At 38.6% G+C, this 24,537-nt stretch overlaps 1 protein-coding gene and 1 pseudogene across 1 annotated transcript in view; one reads left to right on the top strand and one right to left on the bottom strand.

The window, feature by feature from the left end:
* The window catches only part of LOC113282352 (endoglucanase 6-like), a 7,382-nt gene extending 3,708 nt beyond the window's left edge, over positions 1-3,674 (bottom strand). The window contains exons 1-3 of the mRNA XM_026531341.1: positions 3,035-3,674; positions 2,698-2,910; positions 1,766-1,966 (exon numbers count right to left, since the gene is read on the bottom strand). Coding sequence (XP_026387126.1) covers positions 1,766-1,966; positions 2,698-2,910; positions 3,035-3,244 — 624 coding nt within the window. The 5' untranslated portion in view covers positions 3,245-3,674. The remainder of the gene's footprint in view (positions 1-1,765; positions 1,967-2,697; positions 2,911-3,034) is intronic.
* A 3,981-nt stretch (positions 3,675-7,655) lies between these two features.
* The window catches only part of LOC113276644, a 59,837-nt pseudogene continuing 42,955 nt past the window's right edge, over positions 7,656-24,537 (top strand).

The raw sequence follows: 24,537 nt of genomic DNA, 5'->3' as shown, positions 1-24,537 counted from the left end.
AAAAAAAAAAAAAAAACCATAAAAACCATAAAAAAGCAACTCTTGATTTCATACCAGGTCTGCTCTACAACTCCACCGGGAAACAGCAAACATATCTCACAGGATGGTTATCTGGCCCTCTATAAACCTTACCATAATACTAGCATAAATACATGGATAGTAGCAGGGTCACAGTAGTTGACCATGACATTGTAACTTGAACAATGTCAACGAGATAAGCAATACCTATATTTTCAACAGTACTCATTTCCCCAACTCTAGCCATAACCACTCTTATCTTTTTCCATAAATATAAAGCTATTCTTATCTTCTTGACTTCTTCCATTTGTATGAAATTGTGTCAACAGGGTTCAGCTATATCTTTGTTTTACTAAGAAAAGTTACAGTTAAGAGAATAAGAGCTAAGGTAACCCACAGTTAGGTTGGATTTTACAACGTCTACAGATGAGAATTTTTAGAGTTGGTTCAGGCATAGGCTACTTTTCTTGCAGGGATGTGAGGCACACTTGGAATCAAATCTAGAGCTTATTTTCCCTAGAATTTTTCTAGCCGTCATGTATGCTTATCTAGGGAGGATTACATGCATGATAAGTAGATCATCCCCACAAAAGAGCAACTCTTGATTCAATTCCAGGTCTGCTCTGCAACTCCATCAAGAAACGGTAAACCTATTTCACTCAATGGTTATGTGGCACTTTTAAAAACCTTATCATACTAGCATAACATGGTTACTAGAAGGGGCACAGTAATCGACCATGACCATGACATTGATAACTATATTTTCAACACCGTTCATATCTCCAGCTCTAACCGTAACTACTCTTATTGTTTCCATATATATATAATCGTGTCAACAGTATTCAACTCTAACCTTGAGTTAGAATTACCATGTTAAGGCACAATTAGGAAAATTAGAGCTAAGTAAACCGACCACAGCTATGGTTGGACATAAGAATCTCTAGAGTTGGTGAAACAACTCTACATGTGAGTCGACATTAACACTACTATAACTCTTTCAGCCCTACCCTAATTCATGGTAAATAACCAAAGATTAGGCTCTAAAATTCTTGTCAAGCAATAAACAAATCATGCAAAGGTTGAGGTAAATTTGTAGCCTTGTTCTTGTCACAGAAATCTTAAACTAATCAGGCTAAATCTTTGAAACACTGACCATTTGAAAAGCCAAGGTAGGGTTAACCCTAACCAAGAGCCCTTCCGAGAATCCGAGGTATCAATGTCAGCATGTGAGAATCCCCTGATTCAACACAAGCCCCATGTGGTCACTGGGTATTGAGTCGTAACTCAGGTTAACGCGGCCAAGAAGTTAGTCCCATGTACTAAATCACTGATTGACTTATCGATTTAAAACAAACAATCCTACCCTTACGCAATGAAAGTATATGATATTCTTTAACATGTGCCGAACTATACCAATTGCCAAGCAAACAGCACTAATATGCGCACAACTGGCTAATGTCATACTGCGTATAGTACTAGTATGTTAGTGTGCAATATAGCACCGCTGTAATGCACCAATTGCCAAGCAAAGTGCACTAATATGTGCACAACTGGCTAATGCCATGCTGCGCAGAGTACTAGTATGTTGGTGTGCAATATAGCATCCGCTGTAATGCACCAGTAAAAACTACTTGATGATTTTGATTTCAGTCTCCTTTGTTTTCATTCAGAACTAAGCCTGTTTAACCACTTTATTAGGATATATCTAATTTTTTATTTACTACTTGTAAGGAGTCAGAAAGTAAACCTCTTTAGCATGGCGAAGTAAAGTGGCAGCGTAAGCTCTGTCATAGCGACGAAAGACTATGGAAGCTGCAGCCATTGCAGCTGCTGTTTCTCCAGCAAGGTCGGAACCTGGGTGGTTAGGATCAAGCCTGTATGCCCGTCGATCTGTCGTCATGTCTTCTGGCCTTTGCCAACAGTAATGATCAGTATCTCCATCACCAACCTAGTAACAAAAAAAAAAAAAAAAAAAAATTATTACCAGCATCAGTAAGTTTTGACCCATAATTCCTGTAATTTTGACTGAATCATTAATGTTCACACATGCTTAATTAAAAGTTAAAACACACTTAGATTAAACTACAATTAACTTGACCCTTTTTCCAAAGTTGAAATAAAATAAACAATATAACACATATAAACAAATGAAAACAAAAACCAAAGATAAAGAAAGATATCTCTGCTAAATCAAATAGTCAAATACCAACAAAAGAAAAAGAAAAAAAAAAGCTGATTACAATTGAAGACAAAAGAGTAACACAATACTTTACTGATACTTTACTTTCATGTCATGCAATGTGGATTCTTCCTAAAATCTTTTTTGTGGAGGAAGATTTTTCTTTCATAAATAAAAACAAACAAAAATAAGAATTTCATCATCACTACTCTACAAGACAAAAAAACATTTTTAAATAATTTTGCTTTTCACTTTTCTTTTTCATTTTTATGATAATGAGATTTTTTTTCTTTTTTGGGGCCATGAAAACATTGACCCCAAGATGAAACAAACAACCCCATTGAAGATAACTAACCAACCAACTTACACTAGATCTAAGATAACATTAAATGCCCCATTGGTATGGGGGTTCCTTCCACATTTAGAGATCTAAAACTCTCAAAAGATATAGTAGAATTTATGATAGAAGAAAGAAAAGGAGATGCTTATAGTAGTACTACCTCTCCATAGAGGACATTAGGTTGTGGATGAGCTTTAATGAAGTAGTCAGTACCCCATTTCACAGCTCTTAGAGCATGGCCAAGTTCACCATTGATAGCTAGTTGTTTGCCATATTCAATTATACTCCATGACATCATTGTCACTGTGAATGCCATTGGTAACCCAAATTTCACATTGTCTCCTGCATCATAATATCCTCCTACTAAATCCACCTACAACAAAATTACCAAAAGAAAATCAAAAAAGGTTCAATTTTTGGTATCATAATCTAACATTAAAGAAACCCAAAATTAGCAATTGCAAAAATTAATTGAAATATGAGTGGATTATAATTACCCCACTAGCTTTGCCATCATTGAGACCAGAATTAGCTCTCCATCTAACTCTTTGATTACCAGGAAGATAACCAGACCTTTGAGCTTCAAAGAATAGTATACTTTTACTCAATGCAGCACGATAATCATGACCAGCATTCACTGATGATGGTAACAACACAAGTACTAAATGCAACACAACCAAACAAACAAATCTCTGGGACTTCTCCATTTTTGAAAAATCTCAAAAACAGTACAGTGTAGTACTGTTTATTAAGAGAGAGACAAAAAGAAAATGTATACTGTAATAAAAAGAAGAAGAAGATGGGGAGATCTGGTTTTTGGAAGTGAAGTAAACAACCAAATGAAACCCAGAAAAAGAAATGATTTAGAAAGAAATAGACGAGAAATGGAAGATCCTTCTTCTTCTACTACTTAAAAAAATGGGCAATGTTGGTTAGATTTATCAGCTAAAAACTACTGATAAACCCACCAAAAGGACCAGAGAGGAAGTGAGTAGAAGAAGAAGAAGAAGAAGACAAGAAGCAAAACAGAACAGACAATAGAGAATGGGAGGAGACTAGTTTAAATATTATTGTAGGAGGTCCCCAAAGAGATCTCTTAGATTGATTTTATGGCACCACCACCACTCTCCTTTTATTTTTATTTTTTCTTTCCAACAAGAAGGGTCGGTGGAGAGATGAGAAGAAGAGAAGTTGTTTCTGGTTAGTGCATAAATCCAGTGAGAATCGGGAAAACAGAACCGAGTCAACTCGGAGATGAATCTGAGTTAACTCGGATGTGAATCGGTTTTGACTCGGTGCATCTCTGTCTTACATAAATGCTTCGTAGGTCCATGTGAGAATCTCTGTGCATGTCTGAATCGACAGAAATTGTTTAAGTCAAATATTTCAAAAATTCAAAAAAATCCAAGATTCGATCGATTCATAGTTTGCGAGATCTGCAGTACAACTAGCTTACCGGACCATGGATTCCGCCGACCGTTTTTTTTTTTGCCAGCTTAGTCTATGAATGTGACAGGCAACTAGCAGCAAATCCCTAAACCACCACCCAACTAGCAGCAAATTTCTAAACCAACTTTCATGTTGAATCAGCAGCTGTTGGACTTCCACGCCCTCTACTGGTCATTCATTTGCACCTGATGAGCATGTTGTTCCCCCCAAACCGGCAAGCAGATCCAATTAGCAGCACTTAGAGGGGCCAGTAATAAAGACTTTAGATTTGGCCATGTTCAGTTCTAGATGCTGCTAGAACACATAGAAAATGCAGAGAGACAATGTAGGATTCTTACTGCTGATTCGACTCTTATTGGTTGTTTGGTACAAATGAAGGCTGGCATGGTTGGTTATAGCTGGAGGTGCATGGCAAGAGAAGACGTATGTTACACATTACAATACTTGCCACAACTCAAGTCTACATGGTGAACATGTAGCACGAGGTGCAGCGGGACACATTTATGTATCATTGGAGCTCAAGTATTACTCTTGCCAGCGTTGACTTGACTCTCTAAGTTGTTCTTGAACGTGGGAATGTTATAAATACCATACATTTTTGTTGACTTTGCACAAATATCCCTTGATGGATATAATGGGCCTCCACAATGCTGAATAATCTTTCTCGGGAGCATGTCAACCCACCCCAATCCACCTGTAATTTAATGGGTGGACACCCGATCCGCTTGTGGGAAGATGGGACATGATTCCATTCTTAAAATTTAACTAAATAATGCTTGTAGCTGCAAGTCTAGAAGTTCGTTAGACATTCGCACCTACTAAATTAAGGATATTTTTGAAGGGATGGGATCGCTCACTATGTTGGTGTGTTGGTCTCACAGAGTTCTCCACAAACTACCGCGACCAACAGATCTTATAAGTTTAGACGACCAAGATTTAAAACAAAAATGCGGGTTAAGAGAGTGGTTCATGACCCGATTAATGTTTCAGAAACTCATCGACCTCTTTTATTCTCTCTCTTCTACGATCTTCAGTTGCAACCATTCCATAAATTTATGTACCAATAACAATCCAATATGGGATTCAACCATTTTCGATCAAAGTATAAAATCAAGATCATGGTATTGAATTTAGTCAAGATTCTCTGTAATTTTTTTGTTTCAAGTCTCTTGGATGTTAACTGTCATGATAATGTTCATATCTTACAACAAACTCAGATTTAAAATCTCCATGTAAACTATGAAAAATCAAACATTACTAACGATCTTTGTAATGGAATCTTAATGGAAACAATCTCTTGATTTCACGAAATTTAGATCTAAGATTCTCTTATATTCAATTAAAAGTTTGTGTGTGTTTTCCCCTTAAGATTAGATGTTTCCACTTTTCATATTTTCATCATAACTTTAGGTTCAGAGGGTCTTCAATTCTTTTCTCAAATTTCAGTTAAGATTTGATGTTTTTCAACTAATTGGAGATTAGACAAATGATAATGAATGAAATTACTTATGTAAGACACTATACCCTCCAAATTTCAAGACCCATAATCTCAATCCCCAAATCAGCACCCTAGAAATTAAATAATTTGAAAATCTTCATACAAAACACAGAAAATTTGGCTCAACTAATATAATTTCAAGATAGTTTTATCCACTGATGAACTTCTAAAATCTATTGTTACAGAAAGAAAGTGGAGGAAGGATCCGGGAAGGAGATAATATGTTTGGATACTTTGGAGGAGTGAGAGAAAAATGTCAAAAGTTCATTTCACATGAAACCGGGTCGTAAGAAATCCGAGTGATTTATCAATTCATTGTGACCATTGGAAGTTGCGAAAATCGACGGTCGTGGCAGTTTGTGAAGAACTCTGGAAAACTTAGGCTGTGAGCGGATCCCTCCCCATTTTTGAAATCATGTAAGGTATGAAGGTAAGTTTAGTAAATTATAACCAATAATGTATCTACTTCGTATTATTCATGTAGGGGAAGGTTTAGGTTTATGTATTCCTACCAGTAAAGGGGCGGATAAGGCTTAATTACCTATGTAAGGATATTTCTCTAAGGATAATCAATAAGTAGTTAAGATATTTTTTTATTTAGTTTTGCTTTCATCTTACTTAAATAAGAATTTTAATACAAATTCGTGAATCCGCCTCACATCCAATTCATCCACACATCCACCCACGGATGATGAACCATTAGAGCACTGCTCGCTCGAACTCACAAACGTTGCTATCTCAAGTTTGTTTGTCAAGTTTAGTTGCTAAAAGTATAAGTATTGATTTCTAGTCTACTTATAACTATGTCTCGGATTAGTATAGAATGTGTAGTTGAGCATTAGACTTCACGGCATTTATCGATTGAAGACGAAGAACTACTAAGGGGAGCTTGTGGAACTTCATCAACAAAAGTTATGTGGAGACTTGAACTCATCTATCACTCAGAAGTTTATTTCTATTATATCTCCTATTGAGACAAAAGTCGTATAGCTATATAGACTTTACATTATACGTATTAGATATTTCCAGCTGAGTTTAACTCGCTTACATATTTCTCGAAATATGTGTTGGTAAGCTTTCGCTTTAACCAATTTCATCTCTATTCTTGACGAAAGTCAAAAGATGATCATGTGAAAATCGTCTGGTAACATCTTACATGATTTGTGTGAGACAGTCATTTGATGTAGACTCAGAATGTTTCGTATTGATCATTTGAAAATTGCTTTGAAGCTAATAGTTTGTGTGAGACAGCTATTCTCGTCTTCCAAGAATGTTTCAATGATTAATATAGAGTTTAGAACGATCAACCATTAATTGGATATAGCACTGTCTGCGCACTTGTATGCTAACGGTTGCAATCTATTCAAAGTCCGGGAACCATAGTATGCATATCCGTATGCGTACTGGTTTGATAGTTGAAGTCCGAGAACTTAGTGTGCATACCAGTATACGTACTGGCTGAGAAGTTCAAGTCCGGGAATTCAACTGAGTTTGGTCACGTATGACAGTATGCGTACCCGTTCGCAACTGGCGGACCCAAACCAAGTCCGGAACTCTAAGTATGCGTACCTGTTTGCATACTTTAGTGGGTTAAGTTCTAAAATCGTTATGTTCATGAACAAATATATTTATATATTAAGGAACGCAATCTTTTGCAAACCGTGGCTATAATTTTCACGAATTGATTCAAGTGAATTAAAATCGATTTTGCTTCAATTGTGTCTTGTATACTTCTATGAGAATATAAAAAATTGAACAACTCCATAACTAGTTTCATTTGAGTCATTTGAACTAGTTGTGATTAAGATGAACAAGGTTGATATGAAAGTGTTCATATGGCTAACTTAGGTTAACTATTGTTGATCCAACTATGTGCACACGTTTGGGTACGGTTACACATACCTAAATGAAGTCACACTTCATTTGTGTATGAAAAGCTAAGTTCGATCTAACGGTTGAAAGATATTAGCTTGACTCTAATCAGGTTTTCATCCAACGGTGAATATTGAATACTTTGTTACCAAGGTAGCATTGATTGCAAACCTTGATTTGAAGACTATATAAGGAAGAACTCTAGCAACTGGGAAACCTAATCCCCACACCTCCTGTGTGATACTAGTTGCGACTAGAGTCGTGGTTTTGGAGTTTTTAATCTCAGAACCCAAGTTATGATGGAATCGGCAAACGTCATCATCGATGTTCTGAGCAATATTTGTCATGATAGCTCTCTTGTTGAATTGCCTCCAACTGTGACAATTGAAAAAGTCAAGGAAATTCCAGAATCAGTAGAAGTTGTTCCAACAATTACTTGTCCTGAAATTTCTAGTGACGAGGAGAAAAGCCCAAACCGGCCTATTCCTGTTGAACAAGAACGTGCTCCTCCTCGGCACATATGGGTTCAAAGGAATCATGATACTAAAAGTATTATTGGATGAAAGGCTTCTAAAACTAAGACGAGAGGACAACTTCAAAATATTTGCAATTTTGGTTATTATCTATCGCAAGTAGAACCGAAAAATATTGATGAAACACTTAGTGATCCGTTTTGGGTGAATGCAATGCATGAAGAGCTAAATCAATTTCAAATACAATATATATGGGAGCTTGTACCTTGTCCCTCCAATATCAATATTGTTGGTACCAAATGGATATTCAAGAATAAGTCTGATGAATTTGGCACCATTGTCAGAAACAAAGCCAGACTCGTCGCTCAGGGATATTCACAGATTGAAGGTATCTACTTTGACGAAACTTTTGCTCATGTGGAACGCCTTGAGTCTATTCCTTTGTTATTAGCTCATGCTTGTTTTCTTAAGGTTAAGTTGTTTCAAATGGACATAAAATCTGCGTTCCTAAACGAAAATTTAAAGGAAGAGGTCTATGTCGCTCAACCTAAGGGATTTGAAAATCCCGAATTCCCAGATCATGTCCTGAAGCTCAACAAGGCACTATATGGGATAAAAAAAGCACCTCGTTCCTGGTTCGAAAAACTAACTACTTTTCTTCTAAGGAAAGGTTTTTCGAGAGGTGGAGCTGATAAAACTTTGTTTACCAAATGGAGTGGGAAAGATGTTGTCATTGCCAAGTCTATGTAGATGATATCATCTATGGATCAACATCTGAGAAACTTGCAAAAGATTTTCAAGTCTCTCTTGGTAAGGAATTTGAAATGAGCACTGTTGGAGAATTAAAATTCTTTTTAGGATTACAGATTCAACAACATAAGGATGAAATTTACTTATCTCAAGAAAAAATTTCTAAGGATCTTGTGACAAGGTTCGGTCTTGATAAGTCAACTCCAAAATTAACTTTTTTGCCCACCACTGGTAAATTACATCGAGATGAGAAAGGAGTAAGTGTGGATCAAAAAATTTATCAATCTATCTTTGGAAGCCTTTTATATCTCACGACTACTAGACCTGATATTGCTTTTAGTGTTGGTTGTTCAGTTAGATTTCAGGCTAATCCAAAGGAGTCTCATCTTGCAGCTGCAAAAAGGATCATGCGATACATTCAACACACTATCGGGTATGATCTTTCTTATACTTTTGATACTAACACTGATCTTACTGCTTATTCAGATGCCTATTGGGTAGGATGTGTGGAAGACAGAAAGAGTACATCTGGAGGTTTCTATTATGTAGGATTGAATCTTGTGGATTGGCATAGCAAGAAACAAAATTCACAATCTCTCTCAACATGTGAAGCAGAATACATTGCTGCAGGATCATGTTGTATTCAACTTCTATGGATGAAACAAATGCTTGCTGATTATGGAATTGACACTGGAATAATGAAAATCTTTTATGATAACTCTAGCGCAATTCGCATCACTGAGAATCCTGTTGAGCACTCAAGAACTAAGCACATCGACATCATGTATCATTTTATTACATGTCTATATGAAAATAATATCATTAGTATGGAATTTGTGCCTTCCGAACAACAATTGGATGATATCCTCACCAAACCTATAGATACTGCTACGTTTCAACACTTACGGCAGTCTATTGGTGTTGTTTTGATCATTAGACTTCTCGCTGATGTATTGCCCCTATATCTATCAATATCTTTTGGGAAATAAAAGCTTGAAGTTTCAGTGAAGTGTTGTTTCGATTCCTTATTTGTTTTTTGTTGTAGTAGTCCGTTTCTGTTTAGTATCAAAATAAAATCCTTCTTTTCTTTTGAAAGTAAGTTCACTCTTGTTGTTCCTTACGGGAATGACATTTTATGGGGGAGAGTTTTTAATTGAACTTGTGCTGAATTGCCAAATCTTTGTGGGGAGTGCGGCTATGGAATGTTGTAGGAGTTTTCTTGTATCTTTATAAACTCCTTGATGATTACACTAAGTTTCGACTATGTGAAATCATCGAAACAAAGTTGATATGTTCTCTTTTGGTCATGAAGTATCTCTATGAGAATTTCATTATGATGCCACTAGTTTTCGAACCTTTGCCAATTTATATTGAGAAAAAGAGGGAAAATTAATGTGTAGTTCACACTACGAATACATATGGTTTACTGTTCATTATATAAGGGGGAGTGGTTTTCATTGTGAGATGAAGTATTGACTAAGGATGAGTGATACATATCACCGTAGTATTATTGTCAAAGTTGTGATACAATTGGAATTTGATGTTGTGTAATAATAGTATGACAATGTATATATAACAATAGTTGAGAACAATTGTTTTCTTATTGTTATGGCTACGGATCTTCAACAACTATGATGCTGAGTTGAACACGTTCAGAATCACTGGAGTACTTGGAAATGACGAAGATTTCGAGTAATATTAGAGAACCAAGGAAATCAAGCATTTGGATAAGAAGGTACAAAGTTTATTTATTTTTTAATCCATATGTATTGATAGTTTTGTCACTAAAATTGACAAAGGGGGAGATTGTTAGAGAACTACTCGGTCGAACTCTCAAGCATTGCTATCTCAAGCTTGTTTGTCAAGTTTAGTTGCAAAAACTATAACTTTTGATTTCTACTCTACTTATAGCTATGTCTCGGATTAGGACAGATTGTGTAGTTGAGCATTAGACTTCACGGCGTTCATCGATTGAATACGAAGAACTACTAAGGGGAGCTTGTGGAACTTCATCAAAAAAAGTATGTGGAGATTTGAGCTCATCTATCACTCACAAGTCTATTTCTATTTTATATCCTGTTGAGACAAAAGTCGTATAGCTATATAGACATTACATTCTACATATTTGATATTTTGAGTTGAGTTTAACACGCTTACATATTTCTCGAAATATGTATTGGTAAGCTTTCGCTTTAACCAAGTTCATTTTTATTCCTGATGAAAGTCAAAAGATGATCATGTGAAAATCGCCTGGTAACATCCTACATGATTTATGTGAGATAGTCAATTGATGTAGACTCAAAATGTTTCGTATTGATCTATTAATCACTTGAAAATTGCTTTGAAGCTAATAGTTTGTGTGAGACAGCTATTCTTGTCTTACAAGAATGTTTCAATGATTAATATGGAGTTTAACCATTGATTGGATATATCACAGTTTGCGTACTTGTATGCTAACTATTGCAGATTATTCAAAGTCCGGGAACCATAGTATGCATACTCGTACGCATACTGGTTTGATAGTTGAAGTCCGTGAACAAAGTGTGCATACCCGTATGCGTACTGGATGAGAAGTTCAAGTCCGGAGATTCAACTGAGTTTAGTCACGTACGATAGTATGCGTACCCGTTCACACACTGTCGGACCCAGACCAAGTCCGGAACTCTAAGTATGCGTATCCGTTTGCATACTTGAGTGGGTTAATTTCTAAAATCGGTTTGTTCATGAACAAATATATTTATATATAAAGGAATGCATTCTTTTTCAAACCATGGGTATAATGTTCATGAATTGATTCAAGTGAATTACAATCGATTTTGCTTCTTGTATACTTCTATGAGAATATAAAAAATTGAACAACTCCATAACTAGTTTCATTTGAGTCATTTGAACTAGTTGTGATTAAGATGAACAAGAGGTTGATATGAAAGTGTTCATATGGCTAACTTCGGTTAACTATTGTTGAGCCAACTATGTGCACACGTTTGGGTACGGTTACCCATACCTAAATGAAGTCACATTTCATTTGTGTATGACAATCTAAGTTCGATCTACCGGTTGAAAGATATTATCTTGACTCTAATCAGGTTTTCATCTAACGGTGAATATTGAATGCTTTGTTACCAAGGTAGCATTGATTGCAAACCCTAATTTGAAGACTATATAAGGATAAACTCTAGCAACTGGGAAACCTAATCCCCACACCTCTTGTGTGATACTAGTTGCGACTAGAGTCGATTCTTCTTTAACCTTGGTTAACACTTATAGGTAAACGACTTAGATTTCATTGGGATTCTGAAGCCAGACCCATGTATTTTCTCTGTAGTTGTGTGTTTTGATCTTACTTTGTTCTATTGTGTTGAGTTATATTTTCTCTAAGATTTGCTCGAGATTTAATCTCCGATAGGTAAGATAAAAGTAGTCACAAACATCTTCGTCTCATCGTTTGTGATTCCACAATATCTTGTTTCGCTTCCATACGATGAAGATTATTGTGAGGTGATTGATATTACTAGGCTGTTCTTCGGGAATATAAGTCCGGTGTTGTTGATGGTGGTTTTTAGCTTAGGGTTAAAACCGTAAAACCTTACACCTGGCATGATGTCACTACCACCACTAACACATTTATTGAACCATTTAACACGCCTACGTAAAAATTACCGGGGTACCTTTTCTTTTTACTAATTAGGGTTCCAATAGACCGAACCCTAATTCCCACACCACCGTGCCAGCAGCATGGCAAACATGCCAGCCGCACCACTGTGCCAATAGCAAACCGTCCCAGCCACATCTCCGCGCCAAGGCATGCCAACCATGCCATCCGTACCACTGTGCCAATGGAAAACGGTGCAATGACAAACCGTGCCAGCCACATATCCGCGCCAAGGCATGCCAACCATGCTAGCCGCACCACTGTGCCAATGGAAAACCGTGCCAGCCACATCTCCGCGCCAAGGCATTCCAACCATGCCAGCCGCACCACTGTGCCAATGGAAAACCGTGCCAGCCACATCTCCGTGCTAAGGCACACCTATCCATGCTAGCCGCACCATGTGCCAAACGGCATGCCAATCCCTTGGCCCCACCATGCCAAACGAACCTATCCATGCTAGCCGCACCATGTGCCAAACGGCATGCCAAGCCCTTGGCCCCACCATGCCAAACGCACCTAGCCATGCTAGCCGCACCATGTGCCGAACGGCATGCCAAGCCCTTGGCCCCACCATGCCAAACGCACCTAGCCATGCTAGCCGCACCATGTGCCGAACGGCATGCCAAGCCCTTGGCCCCACCATGCCAAACACACCTAGCCATGCTAGCCGCACCATGTGCCAAACGGCATGCCAATCCCTTGGCCCCACCATGCCAAACACACCTAGCCATCCAAAGTTACCAGACAACGCATGGTAACCTTTGGCACGAAACCCTAGTTTGGCCACGCCAAATCGCGCCAAGGCATGCCATGCCAATGGCATGCCAACCTAGTCGTGCCACCATGCTGGCCTTCCCTATACGGCTACCAAAACGAAGGCGTGCGACAATCAACGGTCTCCCTTCAATCCCAGGAGCAAATCCTAGCCATCCAAGGTTACCATACAACGCATGGTAATCTTTGGCACGAAACCCTAGTTTGGCCACGCCAAACCGCGCCAAGGCATGCCATGCCAATGGCATGCCAACTTAGCCGCGCCACCATGCTTTCCTTCCATATGCGGCTACCAAAACGAAGGCGTGCGACAATCAACGGCTTCCCTTCAATCCCAGGAGAAAATCATAGCCATCCAAGGTTGCAGACAACGCATGGTAACCTTTGACCCGAAACCCTAGTTTCGCCACGCCAAACCGCGCCAAGGCATGCCAACCTAGCCGAGCCACCATGCTGGCCTTCCCTATGCAGCTACCAAAACGAAGACGTGCGACAATCAACGGTCGCCCTTCAATACCAGGAGAAAATCCTAGCCATCCAAGGTTATCACACAACGCATGGTAACCTTTGGCCCGAAACCCTAGTTTGGCCACGCCAAACCGCGCCAAGGAATGCCATGCCAATGACATGCCAACCTAGCCGCGCCACCATGCTGGCCTTCCCTATGCGGCTACCAAAACGATGGCGTGCGACAATCAACGATCTCCCTTCAATACCAAGAGCAAATCCTAGCCGTCCAAACGCACCTAGCCATGCTAGCCGCACCATGTGCCGAACGTCATGCCAAGCCCTTGGCCCCACCATGCCAAACGCACCTAGCCATGCTAGCTGCACCATGTGACAAACGGAATGCCAAGCCCTTGGACCCACCATGCCAAACACACCTAGACATCCAAGGTTACCAGACAACGCATGGTAACCTTTGGCCCGAAACCCTAGTTTGGCCACGCCAAATCGCGCCAAGGCATGCCATGCCAATGGCATGCCAACTTAGCCGCGCCACCATGCTGGCCTTCCCTATGCGGCTACAAAAACGAAGGCGTGCGATAATCAACGGTCGCCCTTCAATCCCAGGAGAAAATCCTAGTTATCAAAGGTTACCAGACAACGCATGGTAACCTTTGGCCCGAAACCCTAGTTTGGCCACGCCAAACCGCGCCAAGGCATGCCAACCTATCCGCGCCACCATGCTGGCCTTCCCTATGCTGCTATGAAAACGAAGGCGTGCGACAATCAACGGTCGCCTTTTAATCCCAGGAGCAAATCCTAGCCATCCAAGGTTACCAGACAACGCATGGTAAGCTTTGGCCCGAAACCCTAGTTTGGCCACGCCAAACCGCGCCAAGGCATGCCATGCCAATGGCATGCCAACCTAGCCGCACCACCATGCTAGCCTTCCCTATGCGGCTACCAAGACGAAGGTGTGTGATAATCAACAATCTCCCTTCAATGCAAATCCTAGCCGTACAAGGTTACCAGATAACGCATGGTAATCTTTGACCCGAAACCCTAGTTTGGCCACGCCAAACCGCGCCAAGGCATGCCAACCTAGCCGCGCCACCATGCTGGCCTTCCGTATGCGGCTACCAAAACGAAGGCGTGCGACAATCAATGACCTCCCTTCAATCCCAGGAGCAAATCATAGCCATCCAAGGTTGCCAGACAACGCATGGTAACCTTTGGTCCGAAACCCTAGTTTGGATATGCCAAACCGCGCCAAGGAATGCCATGCCAATGGCATGCCAACCTAGTCGCGCCACCATGCTGGCCTTCCCTATGCGGCTACCAAAACGAAGGCGTGCCACAATCAACGGTCGCCCTTCAACCCCATTGGAAAATCCTAGCCGTCCAAGGTTACCAGACAACGCATGGTAACCTTTGACCCGAAACCCTAATTTGGCCACGCCAAACCGCGCCAAGGCATGCCATGCCAATGGCATGCGAACCTAGCCGCGCCACCATGCTGGCCTTCCCTATGCGGCCACCAAAAATGAAAGCGTGCAATTATCAACGGCTACCTTTCCTCTTAAGACGCAAAATCTCGACCGTCGAAGGTCACCAAGCCAGCAAGTCTCCCAAGCTCGACTTGCCAGGCAACAACAATATGCTACATGTTTTCCACGAAAACATTCGAGACATCAACACATATGACAAACTGGGGTATCCTCTTTGGGTATTGGTTTGGCGGTTTACAGCGTGCGGCGTACACTACGCCCGTCATAAGGATGAGGCGGTTAGTAAATACAGGGAGTAATGGTGAAACGCTCTTTTTTTATGGAACATCAATTCCATGCGTTAACGGTTACCACCTCCTCCCATTTACTCACCCATTTTTCCATTCCTTAATGAGACCAGAGTACGTTTCACTTCGACTTGTATAAATAGGTCTTACCTATTTCCACCGAACAACAAGTTCAGTCAGGGGCATACAACACTCAGAAAATATTTGCTAGCTTTCCATTTTGTTAGCTTCCCACTTTTTGATACAAGTCGTAGAAAACAACTACTCTTCCAGAAATCAACTATTCTGGTCTCATCACTTTTCTTGCTTCCCTCCCCAAAACTAACCCATTCTCCTTTACTTTGTGACCGAATCAAGTCTGGAACGGCCATTTATTGGTTTAGGTCGGACTTGTACAGATTGATCTCTCGAATCTAAAGTACTCCCTTGCATTACATTGTTTAGGGTTTAAATTCGTTTCTCACCCACACACCCGACATTACCGAAATCAGCAGAAACCATTTTCACCCACAAACAGGTGTATCAATTGTTTCCTGTTCACCTTGATTTATCAAAAGACGGAACAAAAACTCGTAGGTATTTCTGTGGGAGACAGATTTATCTATTCAATAGACTTTTCTGTGTGAGACGGATTTGTTTATCAAGTCTTCGACTTTGGGTCGTAGCAACTCTTAGTTGTTGGTGAGATCAACTAAGGGAATCAAGTGCGCAGTATTCAGAGTGGTTCAAGAGGAGTAAAGAATGCGATTGTACTTTAATCAGTGTGAGATTGGTTAGGGCTCAACTACATTCCAGTTCGAAGTTAACTTGTAGTAGGCTAGAGTCTATAACGGCTTAATACAGTGTGGTGTTCAAATCTGGACTAGGTCCCGGGGTTTTTCTGCATTTGCGGTTTCCCCGTTAACAAAATTTCTAATGTCTGTGTTATTTCTTTTCCGCATTATATTTTTATATAATTGAAATATCACAGGTTGTGTGTAGTTCAATCAATTAGATAATCCAACCTTTGGTTGTTGATATAAATTGATTGACACTTGGATATTGGTCTTCGGTACCATCCAAGTTATTTCTCATATCAATCCGGATCACGTATTTATATCTATTTGATTGCAGATTGATTTGAGAAATTTAGATATAACTCTTGGATGTATTTTCCTTGATGGAGTCTGACTGTCTAGTTGATTCTCTTGGGAATATATTGGAGTTAGTCCATACAAATTTCCCAAATGAAATATTGGGTGTGGTTGTTAGACCCCCGGTTTTTCAATTACCGAAATAATCAATATTTAGATTCGCAATCAATCAATATGGAACTCAAAAATTAACTATAAATCGATGCCGATATTACACAACTAGAAAATCAAGTGTTTCAAAGATAAACACGATTATAATTGGATCCCAGCCGATCAAAGCTTGTGCACTAAATCCACAAGATACTAAAACTAATAAGAAATCTACTATGTTGTCAAATCTTATGTTGTATTCAATAACCTACACAACACAACTTGAATCCTCTTGTGATCAATCACATACAAAATGGATTTTCTTAACAATATATTATTACAAGATGTCTTTGAAAAAGCGGGGGTATAACAACCACACCCAATAATTCGTTCGGAAATCTGTATGGACAAACTCCAATATAATTATGAAAGCACCAACTTAAAAGCGAGCTCAATCAAAAAATGTATCAAAGAGCTTAATATCAATTTCCCAATACAATATGCAATCGAACAGATAGAAATCTGTGAGCCTGATTGATACGAGAAATAACTTGGGCGGTACCAAAGACCAATGACCAAGTGCCAATCAATTCCTATCCAACAATCAAGGTAGGATTTACCAATTGATTGAACTACGTACAACCTATGATATTTCAATTATATAAATATAATGCGGAAAAGAAATAACACAGACACCAGAAATTTCATTAACGAAGAAACCGCAAATGCAGAAAAACCCCGAGACCTAGTCCAGATTAAACACCACACTGTATTAAGCCGTTACATACACTAGCCTACTATAAGTTAACTTCGGACTGGAATGTAGTTGATCCATAACCAAGTCTCACACCGATTAAGGGACAGTCGCGTTCCTTACGCCTCTAGAACCACGCCGGATTCTGAACACTTGATTCTCTTAGTTTATTTCACCCACAACTAAGATTGCTACGACCGAAAGTCGAAGACTTGTAAACAAATCTGTCTCCCACAGATAAGTATATTCTGATAGATAAATCTGTCTCCCAAAGAAGTACCTATGAAGTTTTTTTCCGTCTTATGATAAATCAAGGTGAACAGGAACCAATTGACAATCCGGTCTTATACTTCCAAAGAGCAGCCTAGAAATATCAATCACCTCACAATAACTTAATTATATGGTGGTAGAAGAAGTTACTGCGGAATCACAAAGTCTGAGACGAAGAACTTTGTGACTACTTTTTATATCTTACCTATCGGAGATAAATCTCGAGCAAATATTAGATAAGATAGTACTCAACACGATAGAACAACTAAGACCAGAACACGCAACTACATAGAAAATAATTGGGTCTGACTTCAAGAATCCTAAATGAAGTCTTCAAGTCGTTAACCTAATACAGTTTTGGAAAAATCTAGATTAAAGAAGAATCGATAGAGCGAAGTTTAAAGTACATCAAGATAGTAGCCAGTAGTACTTCATCTTCCCTAGCCAAAAGGGGGTATTTCCACGTATGTAATCTATAGTAAAATCTTGTTGGGGAATGATTGGGCACTGTTTCGACTAACATTGATTCAACATACAGGAAAAGCATAGGCTGGTCTACTTAGGCTCTGGTTTGTTCATTTTCTGGCCGATGGTAGACCCAATATTTTGATTTGGAAATGGTATACCCTTTAGTTAGGTGGATCAGACTATATCTGGACTCGCACTTTGGTTACCTTAACTGTTATCATTTTTTTGGAGTCTTTTGGTAGCTTAAATGTATATTATGGGATCAAATATATAAGATCATATTTAGAGAATGAGAACATAATGATGATCTCCTTGACCTTGATTAGAGGCTAGGGGTTAAATAACTTAATCATCATCATTTTTAAGAGATCATGTCGAACGCGATATAATAACGTGTTATTTATTGAATATGTGATTTCCTGTCAATACTTTTACCACTCTGAGTCTATGGTACTTCTTCCATGCAAAAAGTGAGACCCAACGTTGGATGTATACAAAAATGAACCCATATTTATAATTTTTTGTCATTTCTATTAGTAACGCACTTACACATGGTTAACAGAATGATTTATTTTGAAATTATGAAAAAGCAAAATATCATTTAAAATTTTATAAAAATCTTTTGTGTGGAACCAATTAATAGTTTTAGAACCCTAGAGCAACCTCAACCCAGAATCAATAATGTGTAAACCAGAACATAGGAACCAATTAATTGTTTTAGAACCACATAATAACTGATGAGTGCCAAATATTGTATATATCTATCCCTTTTTGTTGGCATTTAACTCATCTTTTATGCATTAATTCTACATTTTATCCCATATTCTGTATTTTCATTGTTTTCAAGAATAAATATTTTTATTAATTAATTTTGCATTTTTAGGTAATAAATAAAGTTCGGATGAGTCGCGGAGCAAAAAGAGCAGAAAAGTAGTAAAAAGCCGGGAGAAATTACGCAAGGAAGCCGCGAAGAATGGTGCGCACAACCTCATTTTCTACACACAAAAGCGCCTCCGTTCTCAGCCATCAGATCAGTTCTCAGAAGCATCCGACGGTCGCTCCTTTATAGAGCATCAAAATCCGAAGTCTCTGCCGAGCACCACAGCGCTGAAATTCCAAGCCTTCAGATTAGATGGTAGTTGAATCCAACGGTCGCTCCCTTGCTGTTCATCAACGTTTGATATCTCCGCCTTACACTACAGTACCTAACTCCATCAAGTACCGTCCGTTTCGTTGTATCCATTCATCCGACGGTCGGTACCCGCTTGCCTCCGTATCACCGTCCGATCTACCAACCAGCTTCACATCCCACGGCCCATCTCACGAAACATCATCTCTTGATAGACCCGCCTCACACCCTAGCGACCGAGCACCTACACCCTACCCAAACGCACCCTTCTCCCAAACCATCGAGCCCCTCTCCTCCATCACCTCCCTCTGCAGAAACCGTACACCACCACCTTCTCCACCTCTGCCACCAACTCACTGCCACCACCACACCTCCACCATCATCACCCTATCGCCCAACAACCAAAACCCATCTCCCCCCTAGCCCTCTAGTTCCCTATTTTCTCACTTTTTCACGCTTCTTTGCCTGAAACCCTAGGCGTGAAGAACTGATAAATTAGGTAACCTAGAGTTGCAATTGGCGCATGAGAAGAGGTCAGGGAGCAATTACAAAGCATGGGTCGACGATTTCAAGGATCAATTTCAAAGAAATTAGGTAAACCTAATTCAACTGATTTTTGGGGAAGAACCCTAATTTTGTGGTTTTGAGAAATTTGGGTCTGTGACTATAAATAGCCTTGTGGGTATGATGTAAAAACTTTATGTTTGGATTAGCCGACATCCAGGACTTTCATGTCCTGTTAATTTCAGTTCACATGTTAATTTCAGTTCACTTGTTAATTTCAGTTCATGTTATTTTTTTTAGTTCAATTTGCAGTTCTGTTAAATGTTCATGTTTCAGTTAATTTCAGTTATGTTCATGTTAGTGTGTTAGTCTCCTGTTAGTTCAATTTTGTTAAGGTTCTGTTAGACTCTAGAATATCTTGTTAATGTTCCTAATGTTTGTGCAATATCCTTTTAATTTCCTGTTAATGTTGTTCACTGTCAGTTAAATGTTCCTGTTATGTTTAAACTTGCTGTTAGTTTGATGGAATGCTAGGCTAGATACATTTGAAGCTTTGATGTGATTGTGCAATGGCAAGAAATCAGTGCTCATAGCAAGCTGATTTTCTTGCCATTCCTTTTGTATGCTTAGGTTGCACTGTTGATTGAGCATTGGGAGAAATTAGTGCTCACTAGTGACAATGAGCAAGCTAATTCTCTTCCCATTCTTTTAGTTTGCCTGTTTTCTTGCCTTAGCCTTGCCATTTTAGTTTCACCATCACCCTTGCCCTTGGCCTTAGGCTTTGGTTCATCTTGCTTTGTTCTTTGTTTCTGCCACTGTTTTACTTTCACTTCCATGTTCATTTTGTTTGCTGATTTACCTCTTTTGCTGCTACTTCTTTTCTTGTTACTTCCCTTGGCTTGCTGCAACTCTGTTGCTTCTCTTATTCCACTGCCCTGCAGCTGCTGTGCAGCACTTGTGCTGCTGCTGCATTGCCTTCCCTGCTACTCAGTGTTTGTGCAGCTGCTTTCCTTCCCCTGCAGCTGCTGTGCAGCACCTGTGCTGCTGCTGCCCTTCTGCTGTGCAGTCTTGCTACTGCTGCTGGTTAAGTCCTACTGCTGGTTAAGTCCTACTGCTGCTTTACAAACTGAAACCACAGTTCAGGTTAAGACCCAAAGGCCTATCTAAATCAAAGCTCAAGTTCAGTCCACTAAAGGCCTAGTTCTCTGTCAAGGGTACTCAAAGCCCATTGACACTCCAAGCCCAAGTTCATTATTAAGGCCCAGTTCAATTCATTTTAAGACCAACTGAGTCCAAGGCTCAGTTCAATTCAAAGGCCCAAGGCCTAAATCACTTCATCATTACAAACAAACCCACTAAGCCCAAAGCAAATTTAGAGCCCAATAGCAATTTAGAACCCAAAATAGCTAAACACTCCAAAACACACCCAGTCTCTGTGGATCGACCCGTACTTGCACGAGCTACAACTGACGACCGTGCACTTGCGGTATTACTGTAGGCCCCCGTTTTTATTGCGCTTAATTTTATACATATCTCCGGGCCCACCAAGTTTTTGGCCGGGGATAATTTTTAGGACCTTTTAAAAGCCTACCAATAACCTCAACTCACAAACAAATGATATGTGAACCAAATCGTGAATTTAGCTATTTCTTCAATATCGTTTTAAATATGGATTCTTGAGTAGTAATTAGATCTATCTTGTTGTCGGAAACCTAATATTTGGTGTAGACATGTATGGATCAATCTGATCATGTCATCACGATGAGTCAAGTTTGTTTTGTTAGCAAATAGAATATTCCATGGTATGAAACACAATCGGATTTGTGTTCAGAAAATTACGAGTGACTCGGAACCTACCAATTTTGTTCACTTACTTTTATTTCGTCACTCTCATTTTAAAAATGGATTCCCAATTGAGAATTAAACTAACCTTGTTATCCAAAACCATCTACTTTGCGTAGACATGTGTAGCTCAATCTGATAATGTCATCATGACGACTCAAGTTTGTTTTGTTATTGAATCGAATATTCCAGAATATGTGTTACAATCAGATTCGCTAAATTTCGCGCTATGTAATGGACAAAAGCGGTACGAAATGAGTAAAAAGAAAAGAAATCATTTTTTTTTTGTTAATCAAGTTTATAACCTGGCCCAATGAAAGAACAAACACAAGTTCTTTCTTTATCAAACACTTAGGTCATTTCTGGCCACATTCTTTTCTCTCACATCAACTAAAACCAAGATTGTTCTAGAAAAACATCAAATCTCCCCCTTCTCTTTTCTTCTCCCGCTTCAAAAATTCCCCAAATTCCATTCCCCCCTCTAAATTTTCAGCGAAATCACTCTAAAAATTTAGAATGATTTCAAATCTAAGTTTTCGTTCCCTTATTTTCTTTATAGTCGGGTCTCAGGATCTGATTCTAATTTTTTCTCGAAACTGAGGGTCTCTTTCTCTCAATTCTCTCTATCTTTCACATCATTTCCCACAATCGCTGCCTCTCTTAACATGATATCATGAAAAATATATTTTGTTTCAGTTTCATATTATTAATTTCTGATATTAATATTTTTGGTATCAGGATTTCAATTTAGTATTATCAATTTTTCAATTTATAATCAATTTCGTGATAATAAGATTTTCATATTATTAACATCAGTTTTAGTTTAATATTATTTTTATACGATCAATTTCTAATATCATTTTCAATATTTTATATTGTCAATTTCTGATATTGGGGTTTTATGAAAAATGGTTTTGATATTAAGATTTTAGGGTTTTCAGTTTGTTTGAAAAATGGTTTTGGGTTTTGATATTAGATTTTAGGGTTTCAGTTTATTTGAAAAATGGTTTTGGATTTTGATATTAAGGTTTTAGGATTTATGTTTGTTTTCTTTCAATACATCATCATCATTGCTCCATTTTATTATCGTTTGTTTGAGTAATATTATAGTTTTTTTACTTATTTTTCTTCTTCTTGTATTATTTTGGCTGAAGGAATTAGAAAGAGGTTAGTTACATATTTTTTTTTTAATAATTTGGGATTGTATAACTAGTGTTGGTATTCTTATGGACTCGGAACAACTCAATGTTACGCATTTATTATATTATTATGCAGGGAGTATTAACCAGTTATTCATTTCATACCAGACATTTCATAATTAAAGATATTTTTTGAAATTATTGATACTTCCATGAGTTCGATTAGCAAGTTCATTGTTTCTCTTGGACTTGATTATTGTTGTAAATATTGGATATGGTTACGCTTTATCTTTTAAATGACTCTGTGATAAAGTTTGAGATAGTTTTCGCGACACGCTTCATATATACTATCTAAAAAATAATGATGAACTACGGCCGTGCTTGATTCCTTTCGAGTTACGGAGGAGGGTACGTAGGCATCCTCTATGCGGTTCAGCACATATCACAAGGGTGTTCATATCATTTGAAATGAATTGGTTACTGCTTGGAGGTTCATACCAACTATATTGAGAGATGATTGGAATCTTGTCGAGGTAGTTGCAGTACTTTCCGTTCATACTACCTAGTGAAGAGATGTTTTCTCTTTGAGATAATTCATACCATATGATAACTGTGCAACCCATTAGACAAGAGATGGTTATTACCGTTCAAGGTAATTCATATCATCTGTCTAGGCTTCCGAGTTAAGCAGATGGTTATTATCACACGAGGTAACTCATATAATATGAGAAGGATAGTTGCTTCATATGATGGAAGTTCATACCATCGACCTAGAGATGATTGTTAACTCCTTGAGAAGTTCATATTATCTGATAAAGATAGTCGGTTGAGCTTGAAAGAGTATTGTGAATTGCCAGGCAAAAAATGGCATCGCACCTACGGGTGGCAACCCAGAAGATCGTTGCTTAATAACGTTGGCTGGTATAGGAATATCCTGGCATTGAATTACCATTTTTTTGGTAACGGCGCGTTCCGTCAGGCCTTAATTGGCACCCTACCTACGGGTGGCAAACCGGAAGACCTTTTGTTTGATGACGGTGGCTGGTATCGGACTACTCTGGCAAGAGATATTGTATTCTCACAGCAAAATGACGAATATCATCTGTTTGGACTCGATGACTTATATTATGAAACCATTTACGGTAGCGAAAACTGGAAGACTGTTTTCTTTCACTATAGGAAATCAGGGAATTTGTAACGCCCGTTTTTGTAACAGGTAGTTTTTAAGTAACGTCGTATTGACATTGGTAACTTTTGTAACGTTGGATAACCGTTGCAATAGTTGGTATCTGTTACAGAGTTTCCGGAGTGTTCTGGGTAATTACCTTTCTATCCTTAACTTAAATTACCAAGTTACATTGTTACCCTCCTTTACTACTATTAGCGCCTCTATTACTACTATCATCTCCCAATTTCTTTTCAGACTCAAGGGCTACCCAGGCTTTTTTCTCCAACATTTTTTTCCCATATTATAACTCTTCATTTTAATTACCAAAAATCAGAAAAGCAAAACTAAAATCCGAAAACAAAATTAGAATCTTCTAAAATTAGTTTTTCATTTAATATGTCTAAAAATTAGAATAAATATCAGTTGGGAGGTAGATAAACAACTTAATGCGTTGATAGAGAAACAGTTTAGACATTACTACATCTTATCTTTTACCTCCATTTATTTCACATCTCACCGACTTCTTAGTTTATAATTGCAGCCTCCATCGATTTCAGTTTGAGATTCAGTAGCAGGAAACTACATCAACAAAATTAATTCTACTGATTCTTCTGTGACTCGTCGATTTCAACAAAGATTTAAGCTTAATCGAGTTATCACAGAAGGATTGAGTTTGATTAAGATTTATGAATCTGTTGATTCTCCTGGGTTATTTTCAGCTAACTAAGGTAATTCTTTTATTGTTTTCTTAATCGACAGATTTTCAACGTCCGGGTTTATTAGTTTTAGAAAT

Source organism: Papaver somniferum, chromosome 1 (assembly GCF_003573695.1).
Source record: "Papaver somniferum cultivar HN1 chromosome 1, ASM357369v1, whole genome shotgun sequence".
NCBI lineage: Eukaryota > Viridiplantae > Streptophyta > Magnoliopsida > Ranunculales > Papaveraceae > Papaver > Papaver somniferum.
The sequence above is the reverse complement of the archived record's forward strand: the minus strand, read 5'-3'. Positions and strand labels throughout refer to the sequence as shown.